Consider the following 15,320-nt stretch of genomic DNA (forward strand, 5'->3'; position numbering starts at 1 on the left):
TTTTGTTTATAGTAAAAAACTTCGAACCCATCAAGATTTTGGTTTGTTAGTTACCCCCAGCGGACGACTTGGGCCGGACCCAAATAGCCCAATTAATGAAGAGATTTCAACAACCCTGCCCAATCGCCTATATTAAAGGATCGAAAAACAAAAAATAGACTTTCTTAACATATTCATTTTTTGGTACATAACTATCTTAGCATATGATTGCATAAACTATTTACTCTAACTAAAGAGTTTAACATTTATCTACTATCAGTATATTTTTTTACATTATTGACTAATTTAAATTATCATTAGTATAATTTTTAATGTAATTATTATAAAATTCAGTAATCTTGTTATATATAATAATTTATGATTAAATAATAATATTATAAAAATAATTTATACTATTAGTCCATAAACTATTTATTAGTGAGATATTGATTTTATCTTATTTATATATAAAAAGAAAATAATATACCTACTGACAATTGTCGTCAAATTATAATTTGTGAAGTATGGTAATTTTGTTATTTTTTTCACAAGAATTACCTTAATAGTTATGTCAATTATGACAATGTATTTTTTTTTACATTGATAATACATAGAAATTAAATTAAAAATACTTCCTCTAGTCTCAAATATATATATATATATATATATATATAGCTTACTCTTTTTAAGAATTTTTTTTGGGATAAGAAGGTTTGTTAGAATCATTTAATTATATCAATTTCATTTAAAAGATAAATCATTTTCTTAAATCATCATTTCTTCGAAATTGATATAAAAAAAATAAAAGAATGCCATTGAGGAAAATACTTCATTAATGAAGGATATTTTATAAATGATTTTATTATATAAGATAAAGTTAATTAAAATTTGCTTGAGATTGATATAATTTTTTTTTTCTTATACCCTGAGACCAAAAGGAGTAATTGTTATTTTTTCATGCACACTGTATCCTCTAGCTGAGAGTCAGGGATCAATCTCTTGTGATATAAAGACCTATTTAAAAGATTAACTTCTTTTAGGATGTATTCTTCCATACACAATAACATAAACTTGCTAATCACTCAAAAAATAATTGCTACTTATGTTTTAAGAAAAAAAAATGTAAATTTCTATTTCATGTGTACAGATTGAGACACTTCAACTACTATTGCATTGGAATCATGGGAAAAAAAAGCTATGGCTAGCTGCATTAAAAATGGGAGCTTGCATCTTGGATACCCATTGTTTTCTTTACCTTGCTCACTAGCTTTCTCTTTTTTCTTTGATTCCTTGTGCCTGTAAAAGCTTGCCCTTTGTCTGATTGTGGGGCAGTTCACAGTTCACAGTTCACATACATATATAAATTGCTTTATGTAAAGTTGTATATATGGAAATCGATCAGCCTATTAACACTAATAAATTGCTAATGATTTTTTTACACATTTTGAAAAATATATATGATGTTAATTACTTGACATATTTCAATGATATATTAAATAATTCTGTTAACTTTTTTTTTATATAAAATAAGTTTGTTCCTCTTTTTTTTTTTTACTGCAAGTTTATTTCTCTTATAAAAATATAATATAAAATTGTCATTGGACAACTATGGAATAGTAAAATCCTTCGAAACTTTCAAAATGATTTGTTTTCATGTTTTGTGGTTTTAAGGGGGACTTTATAAATTTATCTATTCATATTATTTCTCGGGCTTAAAGCTAGTCTCGCAATGTGTTTTATTAACAGAAAATTATATCTTTATTAATATTGTCTATATCACAACTTCATGGTTGGCTCAGATAGAAATTAAAAAAAAATCTTAATTAACATATATATAATGTTAAAAACAATATTTTCTTTTTTAAAAACAATTTCATTATCCTACTATGTTAATTAAATATTTTCATTTTATTTACTTTTCTCACTTTTAAGTAGTCGACTAAACTTATAAGCCCCACAATTGCATGTCTTGCCAGACACACATCCGGCCTGTCATATAAAAATTAAATACTTATTATGCATATACTATTACTTATGAAAAATTGTCAACAATTTATCTCCGTTTCAATATATAAATAGATTTTATATAAAAATCAAATTAATAAAATATCACTTAAAATCAATGATGTTTTAAGAAGATTAAGTTAATCGATTTATTACTAATTAAAAATAAATACTAAATAAATTTGATCACGATAATTTAGTAAGTAAATTTGCATCTTAATTTTTTTAAAAAAATTCAAGCAAAATAACAATAATTTTAATAAATTATCTATTTTTAGAGAATTTAATAATAAATTATCTTAATAAGTGAAAAACATTATATCTTAGATTTACTTTGAAGTCTAGATATAAGTTGAGCCGGTCATGCACAACTTGATTAATTATTGTAAGATATATAATTGGATAAGTTAAAAAAAAATCGAAAATCGTATTCAAGATCAATTTAACCCTAGCATAAATTTAAATCTGAATCTAATTACGGGTGCATGTGTTAATTTTATATCAAAGATAATTTTTTCCATATAATGAACATGTTTCAATATAAATATTATTGAAATTAATTTAAACAGAATCTGAAGTATATTCCAACCAAATTAATTTTAGACTTAAATATATCTTTATCTCTATCTTATCTTTTTTTTTTTTGTTTTTTTTCTTACAAAATTATTTTTTATTTTTAGCCCTAAAAATTATATTTATTTTATTTTCAGTCTTTAAAACATTTTTGAATATCACTTTTTTTACTGTTAATTTTTTTCTCTCTTTAAAATTAAGAGGTTCTTAGTTACCTCATATGTATGGGCAGATTCCTCCTTTAAGTAATTCCTTATTGTTGCCTCGTAGGTTGATTTCCTTGTTCGTTTATACTACCTTTTATGATTTATCTGGGAACTGGTAAAAAAGAAAAAAGAAAAGCTGCGACCCTTTAAAAAGAATCCGGATTTCATAAATCGTGGGTAGACAAGATAACAAGAAACTAAATGTCATATAGTATGTGTAAAAAAATGTCATATATATATATATATATATATATATATATATATATATATATATATTAATAATATACTTTTTAATACATTCTTTTAAATATATTTTTATTAATAGTCTGAATTTATTAAAAATTATAAAATTTTGTTAGTTTTACTTGCTATTTAATGATATGGACTTATAATTTTTTTATTCTCACTCAATTTTTGCTAACAGTAAATAATAAAGTATATTATAAAAAGAGTTTGTTAAATAGTTGTATTTCTACAATTCTTCAAACATAACAACCAAAGCATTCCCTAGAGCTCTATTGACTAAAATACCTTTATTATAATTTTTAATGCATCTCTAATACTAGTAAATTTTTTAATAAAAACTTTATTACTATTAATTATTTAATCACTACTTAGAAAATTATTTAATAAGAAGAAAAATAGTTTAATATCAAAAGTTGCATTTTTACACAGAAATTAATTAATTTCATTTACACGGTTTGTAGTGTATAATACTCTGACAATGGGGGCATCAATCCCTATGCAAAAAGACTATATATACATAGTAGACAAAAATTGGAAACCATTCTAACATAAGAATATTTACTTTAGAAACTGCTAGAGTTGGCTTATGCCTAAAGTTTCTTTTCCATTCAAAATTCCAAAACCAAGAGATCAAGCAATTCCCTCTTTTGTGAACTTTATCAAAAGGTAAACTCTATAAGACTGAATCACAGCAGAATAATACCATGTCAGAACCAGCAAAAAATTGTACTATAATTAACAAGTTTCACTCACTCTATTACTCCTTTCCAAATTTTCTCTCATCTTAATTATCTCCCACTTAATCCATTAGGATGAATTCATACAGTACCACAATTTTGGCACACTTATTTGGCCTTCTTGCTCTAATCCTTTTGCTTGTTTGGTGCTGCATTATCGTGAGGGCATTGAATATGATTCTCAAAATCCACTTCGTGTTTTCAATGTAATTAACACTAATTCTTGTGTTTCTTGTCTTTGTTAATACACAAAAATCATATTCTACTTCATCTGATCACCTTGCAGGTTCACCCTTTTATGATGTTCTTCGGATTCATTTTCCTTATTGGTCTAGGTATCTTACTCCCACATCATGTCCCTTCTACTGCATTGATCAATTCATCATTGTTATCCCAATTTAGCATATTTCTTTCCCTTAACGACTTAATTAACCAACATATATAATAAGATGTGAACAACTTGATGTGTGTGATATATGGATACATATACAGTTTATGATCATTTTCTATATAAAGTGATCGATTAATTAACTAATTAGGTTGGTGTGTGAAATTTGAGCAGCAATACTGTCACACCAAACGGTGCCAGGATCACATGAAACACGCAAGATAATTCACTTGACACTTCATTTCATAGCTATAATTCTTGGGATTGTTGGTTTATGTGCCGTTTTCAAGTTCTATGATATGGTGAACTGGGAGGACGTAACCAGCCTCCATTCATGGATTGGCATTGGCACCTTTTGCTTGGTTGGCTTGCAGGTATGTCTAAAGTCTATACAATCTTAAACTTTTTTTTGAGTACTCCATCGCGGGAGAAAAAATAAAAATAAAATAAATTGAGTTTATTTCATAAACTAAAATCAACTTACAAATTAAATAAATAAAAAACTTCTATTATTAAAGTCAAGTATATATATGAGTTTGTTTTATTATAAAAAAATTATTTTATTTTATTTATATTTATATATAAATACTTATGAAGAAATTTATTTCAACATAACATTTATGTACATGATCTTAACAATAATGAATGCCTATATATGATTTTAACTGCATTGAAGACCTAAAATATCTCGCATTCTCTAAAACTTATTGAGATTTTTTTAATATTGTACAGCATTCTTTTTATAGAGGAACACTATGTAATACTATTAATTTTTTGAATAATTAAGGAGTGTCATGTGTAATGTTTTCAAATGATTTAAGAAGAATTCGTGTCAGAGTAGAAAAACAATAGACATCAGAAGAAATTTGACAAAATCCTAGAAAATGTAAGCATAATTTACTCAATAATATATAAGTCATATATATGTTAAAACTTGAATAACTGGGACGTGACTGTTGAGTGCATGCAGTGGCTTATGGGACTGGGGTTTATGCTTCAAGGATCAGCACAATCAAGGAGTACAATGGCCCCATGGCACGTAGCAGCTGGTAGAGCACTATTTTTCATGGCAATTTGTGCTGCACTAACAGGGTTGATGGAGAAGTACACTATGATAAAACTCGTCACACACCATAGAGAATCTCATTTGATCAACTTCACGGGTCTTGCAATTCTCTTGTTTGGAGTCTTTGTGGATATGTCAGTGGGTTTGCCACGTTATGCATGATCAAATCAATTGCTTCATTTTTCTCCACTTCCATGTACCTTAATTATTCAAATTGGATTGATCCAGCATTCCCCTTTCATTATTTATTTATTTTTGTAATTGTGTTTTTATTTGCCGGAAATGGCTTGTGTAATTTTTTTCTCTCAATATCTTTTGGAGTCTTGTGAGATATAATTAAGTTGACTAATTGAGGCGGTTTGTTTCCATACTAAAAATAAGTTGGTTCTGTGTGGTCCTCTCTGTATTGGTTCCCGTAGCATTCATGAATAGTTAGCGGTGAACTTAAAAACTTTTGCAATAAGCCCAACATATTTTAAAGAAATAATTATGGTTTAAATATGATAATTAAAAGTAATTAGGAGGTTCGACTTACTTATACGAATAATTAAAAGATTAAATTATGCATGAAATATGATAAATCAACTAAATATATTAAAATATAATTGTTTTGGCTATATTTGAGAGGGCATTATTGTTTGGAGGAAAGAGATTGAACTCTCACCCACGTCACAAGGATGAGGTTTCCCTCAACTTAAGCCTACATGAAAAATGATTTTGAACTTAACTCAAACTTATAAAATAAATTTATGAAGATTATTTTTTACTTATATAGTTTATCTCGATATTATCTATATTCGATATAAAACTTCAACATGTTCTATTTTTTCATAATTATTCGTCATGTGAAATTTTTCACACATCCCTCTATCTAGACGTATGATCACAATCTCCTTAAAACTTTCTTTGGTGCAACTCCTCTACCATCTTATCCTTAATTAATAATACTAATAACTAATACTAAAAACTAGAGGTGTGGTCCCCTTCATGTTTATTATTTTAGTTTACATCAAAACTCACTTTGCTTAAAGTCTGAACTTAGCAACTTTTCCGTATTCTCCAACTGGCAAACTACCCACTCCACAGTTCAAAGAATTGTTGACTAATTCACAAAAAGTCGATGCATTATTTGGAAAGAACTTGACACATAATCTGCTTCCTCACTTCTCAACGCACATATCCTTCAATTCCTTTTGGTCCAGATTCTGTTTTCGGTTGCAATCGCCGTAATAGCTGCCACCAGTAGTAATAATGGATTCAAATCAATCCGATAATATGGTGAATTTGAACCAATTCAAATCGAATAATTCATATATTAGTTCGAATCAGATTGAAAACATGTCATTTCGATGAGTTTGATCAGATCTAGATTTTGGATTTTGAAAATCTAATATAATTCAATTCACTCAATTACTTATTATGTTTTTTTTAACCTTTAGAGTTTTATTTTTTTAGTCCAACCAAATTTTATTGTATTTTTTATTTTAAGGTTACTCATAAATGATTATTATATTATGATTTTAGTGTAAGACATGATTTAACTTTTAGCTTGAAATTTAAGATGTTTCATATTAGACTAGTAAATAAAAAATTATTTTTAAGTTAAATGTATAAAATTGCATGTTATTATAATCACTTTTCTATTTTTTTCACTTTTTTATTATTTTAATAATAAATCCAATAGTCCAGTTATGACTAAATTGGTTCACAGTGACTCGTGTCCATCCCTATTTGCCACGGCATTGGTAGTATTAATTCAGTTCGTTTTATTTTGCTAAAATGTGACATACTAAACAACATAAATATAATTGTTTTATGTTTAATTTTAAAAAATGAAATGTTACAAATTAGATAAAGATGGATGAGATAACAGTTTTGTTTTTTTCACTTGATAAATCATATAATATTTCTTTCTCTAGTATAAAATACTCAAAAGACAAAATATCTATTTTTATTTACAATTTAATCATTATAAAATTTTTCTCTTCTCTTTATGATCTCTGTCAGTATCATTGTTGTTATTATCACTTCATTATTTTCATCTTCACCACTTTTATCGTGTTAAGATAATTAATATAAATTATATTTTTCATTATTTTTTATTCTTTTCATTTAAATATCCAAATATTATAGAGATAATTTTTCTCTCTAAGTGACTTAAGATTTTCAACATATAATTATAAAGTCTTATTATCAATTGATTCAACTTTTGATTTTTTTTATATGTACTCCCAGCATAAATTAGTCTTTTTAGGAGAGAGATTATCAAATTAGGATATAATCTTTTTTTATACGTTGAATCAGAAATTGAATCTTAAATTACTAGAAATCGAATCTTGATCAAATAGTTAAATAACTCAACTATCTAGCTTGTTAGTTGTCCAATTTCAATTTGAGATGTAAGGTTTATTTTTTTAAAAAAAAAACTCTGATGTAAGTTGTTATTAAGAATTATATTAAATCGTATTTTAAAAAACGGTATCATAGAGTATATTGATTACATTCCTCAAGCATGATGAAAATTCGATTCTACCATAATATAATAGCAAATTGAAATTTTTTGGTGAAAGTCACCGTTACACAACCAGCTTAGTGATTATACTTGATAAGAATAAAACGAATGGAATCCAATTTGAGCTGATTGGTTGGATGTCACACACTAATATGAATGGAACTATGAATGTATACAGATTCCCTTTCATTATCACCTTGGTGGAACTAGTTCCAATGCTGGGAGTGGCAAAACACAGCATAAGCACAAACAGTTCCAAATTATGGTGTAAGAAACCGCAATCAACGGTGACCTAATAAAGGAATAACCCAAATAATATTCAAGCAAAGTGCTTTTCAGCACTGTCCTCCTTTATGCTCCATCCACCAAGAGCAACAATTAACAAACTAATAATGTCAAGCTTTCTCTCTCCTACTTAGTGGAGGATCTTTGTATAATAACATGCTTGAGAAAACTTTTTTCCTATTAAAATTCATGTATCTTTAGCAAAGAAGATAATCTTATTTCAGTTTAGTTATAAATCTTTCTCTAAATATTTAACACAATTACATAAATCTCTATCACTTAAACTAATAACTCCACCAATTAATTGATACAGTCAGAGGTATGCTTAAGACCTATTTAAAAATGTTTTATCCTAATTTAATAATAAAAAAAGAAATTGTTTTTAAAAATAATACTGTATGATCTAAGCATAAACAGAACTGCTAAGTATATAAAATGGAGAAAAGAACAATTCAATTTCTTAAAGGGAAAATGTTATAACAATAAAGGAAGATGCAAATCTATGTGCAACAACGATATGTGATAACGAAAAAATTTACAGGTTTTATAGTCTCTTAAGTCGTATATAAACAGTGACATGAAGTGCAAAGCTTTCACACCAAACTTGTGTGCCGTCTCCATTTATGAAGGAAAAAGAAACAGAGTTGAGACACCAAAAAACTTGAATTTATCAATCGAAAACCATCCATTCTGGGAACCACCAGAATACCAAGACATCATTTCAATAAATTACACACATTTAGCAGTATCCTCAATAAGAAAACATAAGGAAAAGCAACCAAAATATAAATTTAAACCCATTGCTGCTTTGTTGCCTCCATTCTCCGCAACAAACCATCAATCTCATCTTGCATTCTCTTTTTCATCTTATAGTAATCAAAATAAGAATTTTCCAAGACTTTCAGTTCATCCAATTTCTTCCTCTGCGTTTCCTCGGTCTCATGCAAACAGAGTTTGGAAAGCTTTTCGGCGTACTCTTCTTCCATCTGCGCAGTCTTCGTCCTGATCATCCTCTGGAACCCTTCTGCCTCTCTTCTTGCTTCATCTGCCTTGGTTTGAAACATTCTGGCTTCTGCCTCCTTTATCCTCACAATGCTCTCCAAACTTTCAAGTCCACCTTTCCTTAATAAGGCCCCCAAATGAAAATCAGCCTCATTTTTCAGTTCACTTAAGATGGAAGCTTTGAGGTCTTTCTGAAGTAGATCACATGACATGGCATCAGGATGTGACCTAGAATAGCCCATGTCATAACCATATTTTGGTAATAGAGAATTAGGTTTTGAAAGAGATGGTGTATCCTTTGTAAGGTTAGATTGAGAGGCTGACAAATCCTTTGAAGAAATACCAGAAGCAGGAAAGTCTGGCATGCTGTCCGCATCTGTTTAACAGAAAAAATATCTCTCAACAGTTAGATATCATTGTCAGCAATTTAATTAAAGCAAACATGCCTTCATAAAAAAAAAAAAAAAAAGGTTAGCAATAACTAAGCTAAAGAAGGAGAAAGGCCTTCTAGGCTTCTACACAAAAGGACATTTGATAAAAAATCACTGGGTCACATGTAGTTTGAATTATTTCATCAAACATATTCAACAAAGCCAAAGAGATAAAGGCAACCATACCATACTAGCAACTTAGTTTTATACACATCTTTCTAGTTTCCCCCACCACTGCAATTCCCAATAACCTATGGCATTCCATTGCTTCCTTTCTCATTGAATCTTTCAGTACCAAATGCCAATGCTAAAATGTAAATATATCTTAACCAGGGAGGGAAGAAGATGCAAATAGTTCCGTTAAATACATAATTCCTTATCCATGCAAATGGAGCATCAGAAGATCATAACCGATTGATGTATAGGCTGTTCAGTATTAAAAACAGCATTCCTCTTCCTTTATTTTTTCAATCAATGATAAAAACTTATTGAACTCTATCAAATGTAATACTGAGCTTGACTGACTTAAAAACTACAAGATGATTCCACTGATATATGCATCCTGGATCTGTTAGGGCATGAAATGCCAGTAATATGCGCTCACCAAAAAACTACACAGGAAATAACAGGCCTGGGATGGGAGTAAATATCCAGCTGAATAGTTAAAGCTAATTGGATGTGGTAAATAAACAAGCCTGATTGGTTGTCACTTGTCACAGAACGACTTTGAATTTGATAAAAAAATCCATCAGTCTCAAATCACTTTATAAATGACATTCAAATCCCCCATATACTACTATGTGCAAGGATTAGCTTTTGTTTTTTAAAAACCTTATAATTAAAATGTTCAAGAGAGAAATTTTGGCCGAATATTCCTTTATTGGGGTAAAATAATGAAAAGCAAACCTGCTTATAATCCATTTTAAAAACACCAGCTATAATGGTTCTCAATTCTCATTCTTAAAGTCCAAATCATTTCTCAACTTGCCCTGAATTTCCCACCTCAAACAAAAAATTGATGCCGGAAAAGGAAAACTGAGTTGGACAGCCAAACACTAAGGAGCATAATTATTTGTCGGTCAAAGTTCCATAAGTAAATTGTAAAACGAGAATAATTTTGAGCTTCTCATTTTGTCAATCTGTGCCATACTGTATTCTTTTCTGTTTGAAGCACAATATATTTTATCAACAGTAATCCTTTCCCTCCACAGCTCCACCAGAGCATATATTTAATCCTCCCTTATTCACAATCCCACCAAATCACATAAAAAAGCCACCACTTTTACTTCCAATAAATAATCAATAATGGTACTACAAACAAACCCTTCATATCATATGAAAATGTTTTCATGCAACTATAACACTAGAATCTGAAAGACTAACATATCAAGTGTTTTTTTTTTAACTCAATCCCATTGAAGAAAATGGACTGATCCTTTACTCTTTATTTAGACAAAGCAAATCATGATGTATTCATAGTGCATCCATAGCACTTAAATGCTGTATCTATGATTGCATCCTTAGCACTTAAATTCCATATTTATGAAGTAAATATATGCTTTTTTAAAATTAACACATAAATTTAAATATGAATTGAAAAGACCACAGTCCAGACACTTACAGCTGAAATATTGCATGATGTAACTGCTGGCATCCGAAGGAGATATCATTCTAGTTTGAAGCTTTAATAGCATGTCATCAGTTTTAACATGCAATTCCTTCCCTTTGCGATCTTCACTTCCCATGAAGATCTTCCTTACACAGTCAAGCTCTTTCATCAAGGTTTCAAGCCCCCAATCCTTTGCGCAACACACGAAGACGTCCTTAACGAAACCAAACATTTCTGAGGCATGTCCACAGCCAATACAATGAAACTGCATCTCCGAGGTCCCTGAAGGCCCCTTCAAGCTAGGCCCAGGCTTGATAAGATTCCTCTGAATGCCACAAGTAGCATGGCACCAATGTGAACAAACATCACATCCAATCCAACTACAAGTGTTGCTTGCACAATCAAAGTTCAAACAGACAGGACACATGCAAGAACTGCAAAAGCCCTTGTTCCCTGAGCAAATCTTGCAGTCACAATCATCAACAGGAAGCAAATGCTTGCAGGTTACATTCCTACACCTCTTAAACAAGAAAACCTCTACCATCTCAGACAACTGAATCTGACTAGATAGGAAGCTAGCAAGCCCCATCTTGACAGCCACTAAAACCTCTAATTGCACCTTATGGCACTTTGAAAGACTCTCCTTGGTAAGGTCAGATCTTCTCTCGAGCCGGCTTTGCAGGCTTACCAGTTCCTCTTTCTTCTCAGGCTTCTCAATGAGATTCCTCAAGTATTCCTTAGTTGATGCTATGACATCATCAGTAAGCTCCTGAATTGTCAATGTCATGACAGGTATAGACTCTGAAACAATTTCCCTAACAATCCTCTCTGGCCTAGAAATCTTCCTTGCCTTCCCATCATCCAAGACTCTCAGATTCTCAGAATTCCTCCCTCTTGAGTCCCCTGACTGAGCCTCAAACCTTGGCCTTGCTGGCAACTCTGAAGGGAAAAAAGAATGGTTATCTGAACTAGTAGTAGTTTTATACTGACTATTATTATTACCTTGCATAAAGGAACTAATACCACCACCACCACCATGGTTGGATAAACCAACCAAGCCATCTCTAATTGGCTTGAACCTACTATGCACTGAGCCATTAGTTCCCTCTCCACAGTTCCAAATTTGGTCATCTTTGCTCACTGAGTAATCAAACATATCAGTTGAATTGTGGGTGAGTGAACAACTTGGGTTGTGAGAGAAAGGGTGGGAATAAGAGTAAGACAAAGAAGCTGCAGTGTAGTCATTGGAATATGAAGTGTGAGTAGTGGATGATGGCCTGCAAGGATTAGTCCTAACTTGTTGTTGATGATCACCACCGTTTTGCAAGGCGTTTGAGGCTGTGAGGGAAAGTGACACATCAGGCAAAGCAAGAGAGAGGTTGAGAATCTCTAATTTTGGCTTCTTCTCCCTATTACTCTCTCTCTCAACAACTTCCTCAAGGGATCTCTTTGAAGAATCTTCTCTTGGCTCACTCAGGCTGAGGAAATCTCTTTCCACCCATTTCCCATCTTGATATGAATTCTCACATACCACAACCTCTTTACCTTTGTGGCTCATTTTCTCCAACAAGCTTTTACCAGGAATCTCTTTCTCAGCAAGATTGAATTTTGGGTTGTCACAAAGGTAGCTGAGGGTCAACTCTTGCAACCCTGAGCTGCCACCACAACCACCCACTTCTGATGAATCCCTCAGAAATTCAACACCTTTTTCATCTGGGTACTCCTTGTTGGCCTCAAAATTGTGCCTTGAAAGCTTGCTCCTGGAGTTCTCACCTTCAAAGTCAGCAGAACGATCTTTACTTCCAATCATGGCCAGAGAGGAAGGAGAGAAAGAGAGAGAGAGGAGACAAAGAAGGTTGAGACTTAAGAGGGGCAATTCAGAAAATAAAGGGAGAATCAGAGGTTATTTTTTCTTTTTATTCTGAGCATTGGTTTTGGTTTGGGATAGTCTGCAAGCAACGGCCGGAATGTGATTATTTTTTCAAGTGTTCACACTGTGGGGGTGTAATAAAAACGGTGATATAGGGAATGCATTTCTGGATGTGTGAGATTACAGTCTTAACCCTTGAAAGTGAAGAGAATTACTCTCAAATGTACCTCTTTTTTTTTTTCTTTTCTTTTTCTTTAACTGCAACTTTAATTTTCCCTATCAAACAGCCCAGCTCTCAAATGTGTCGAAGTGGTCGTTCAGTCACTGACCTTAGTAAGTATTAAAATTAAGCTTTAATTCTAATAAAAAATACTAAAATTAATTAAGAAACTACATCTAATTTTTTTATGTATTATTTTATTTTATGATAAAATCAACATAAGTTTTTTACAAAGATATTTATAAATATAAAGTTGATTAAGAAAGTGAATTTGTGCCCGGATTCATTAAGAAAAGTTTTTATTTTGAGTTTTGTGAATGAAAAAAATATATAATTAAAAAAAAAATTTATTAAAGATGACTAATTAAATGTTTTGATAAAAATTAATCATAAAGTATTAAATATTTTACATCAATAATATAATAGAAAACATTTAATTATACTTTTAGTTCATAGATAAGTTATTCAAAGTATAACTTTAAGAAAATTATTTTTTTATTTTTATTATTTATTTTCTTGGAATATAATCAGTCTATATAATAAATTTGTTGATTTCTATATTAACATATTAAAAATTATACTATTAATGATTTATAATTACATAATAATGAAAAAATATTATACATTGTTGATACGTCACTATTAAATCATAAGAAATTTTAATGATATTTTTTTCTTCTAAAACTCTTTCTATAATTAGTAGTTAAAATTGAAATTTATTAAAAATTACTATTTTTGATAAAATTCACTTTTTTATTTAATTATCATGTAAATACTGTTGCGATACAAATTTAAATTGAACTAGTATTAAAAGATGTGAAAGGGTTCAAATTTATTAAGATTGAATAAGATGTTTAAGTTATTATAAAATTTTAAAAATAATTTAACTCACGAGATTATTGCAGGGGGGACAAGCCGCCGGCAGGCTCACAAATGAACAACGGAAAATGGCACGTTGCTTCCTTTCGTTTCAAAGTTAAATGTTGGCCAAAGCTGTGTGTCGCTTTTGGTATGCAAACTCGGCTGAATGGATCCAAATGGAAAAATAATAAGACAATAAATTCCCCCGTAAATATACAACACGGCGATACATTTAATGTACTACAAACAAAAAGTCAATGTTCTGAAAGTGAAAATGCTCCCCTTTTTTTTTTCTCCTCATTTTCCTTCCAAATTTTGTAAAGGGTAAATCATAAATGTATAGTGTATACAGTCAAATTCGAAAGAGGATTTTTTTTTTTTAAAGTAGAAAGATGATACTTAAAACTTTTCTCTTTAAATAATAATTATTTTTTGTCATAAGTGATCAGACATGAATAAATGATATGATAGAGGTCCATTTATACATTGAATAACAAGTTTATTTATTTGGATATTTTTATTTTTCATAACTGAATAGCAAGTTTACCGTATACTGTATAGAACTTTTTAAAATCAAAATAAAATATATAAAATAAAAATAATGTGTTATATATTTTTTTATAAATAATATGTTAGTGCTCTTATTATATTTGACAAGACTTGTTTAATGTGATGCTCTTTGGTGAGTCTCTCCATAAATTATGATGGAGGTATATCTAAAGATACTTTATGTTCAAGTTTAAGGCATAAAAGTATGCAAATAAAAATTTGTGAGTTGAAATTAGAATTATTTAACTAAGGGAACGTATTGGATTAGGATTTCAAAGAATTTAAAATATATATATATATATATATATATATAAAGTCAAGTGATATTCAATCAGAATTTTTAAATGATATAAATAAGTTTTTGGGTATTTAATTAAGACTTTTATGATTTGTTAAGGAATACAGCAAAATCTAGTGGTGTTTAATTAAGATTTTTTATAATTTAAAAAAATTATTTTCGATATTCAAAAATATACAAATTTTGATTGATTATTTTTTAAGATGGATTGAATTTTATCTAACTTTATGTATAAAATATCTATCAAACAATCTCACCCAAACCCTTAAGATTTTGCTAGACTATTTTGTTATTTTTTATATTAGTTATCATACTTTCTTTTTTTCTCGCATCACATATGTTTTCTTTTCTCTTTAATACTCAACATGCAAAACGAGATCTACTCAATGGAAAGTGATATTAAACAATTGGCAAAAAAAGAATATTCTTTAATATGTGTGTCATATATGTTTCTCTTATTCTTTTATAATAAAAAAATATCAAA

General features: G+C 29.6%; 2 protein-coding genes across 3 annotated transcripts; one reads left to right on the top strand and one right to left on the bottom strand.

Annotated features, from left to right (window-relative positions):
* The first annotated feature begins 3,732 nt into the window (after positions 1-3,732).
* LOC100790661 (probable transmembrane ascorbate ferrireductase 3) lies at positions 3,733-5,534 on the top strand. Its single transcript, XM_026129451.2, is given in 5 exon segments — positions 3,733-3,890; positions 3,893-3,951; positions 4,032-4,080; positions 4,308-4,507; positions 5,104-5,534. Coding segments are annotated over 5 exon segments (636 nt in total). The 5' UTR covers positions 3,733-3,820; the 3' UTR covers positions 5,362-5,534.
* A 3,053-nt stretch (positions 5,535-8,587) lies between these two features.
* On the bottom strand, positions 8,588-13,036 carry LOC100791188 (protein OBERON 3). Of its 2 annotated transcripts, XM_006585011.4 has the most exons (3): positions 12,041-13,036; positions 11,051-11,977; positions 8,588-9,374 (listed from the first exon to the last, which is right to left on the bottom strand). In XM_006585011.4, the coding sequence occupies exons 1-3, from the start codon at positions 12,846-12,848 to the stop codon at positions 8,788-8,790; spliced, it is 2,322 nt and encodes a 773-aa protein (XP_006585074.1). In that variant the 5' UTR covers positions 12,849-13,036; the 3' UTR covers positions 8,588-8,787. The 2 variants fall into 2 exon arrangements, with proteins under 2 accessions (XP_006585074.1, XP_003531140.1); XM_003531092.5 differs by having other exon boundaries at positions 11,051-13,036.
* Positions 13,037-15,320: the final 2,284 nt, after the last annotated feature.

Source organism: Glycine max, chromosome 8 (assembly GCF_000004515.6).
Source record: "Glycine max cultivar Williams 82 chromosome 8, Glycine_max_v4.0, whole genome shotgun sequence".
NCBI lineage: Eukaryota > Viridiplantae > Streptophyta > Magnoliopsida > Fabales > Fabaceae > Glycine > Glycine max.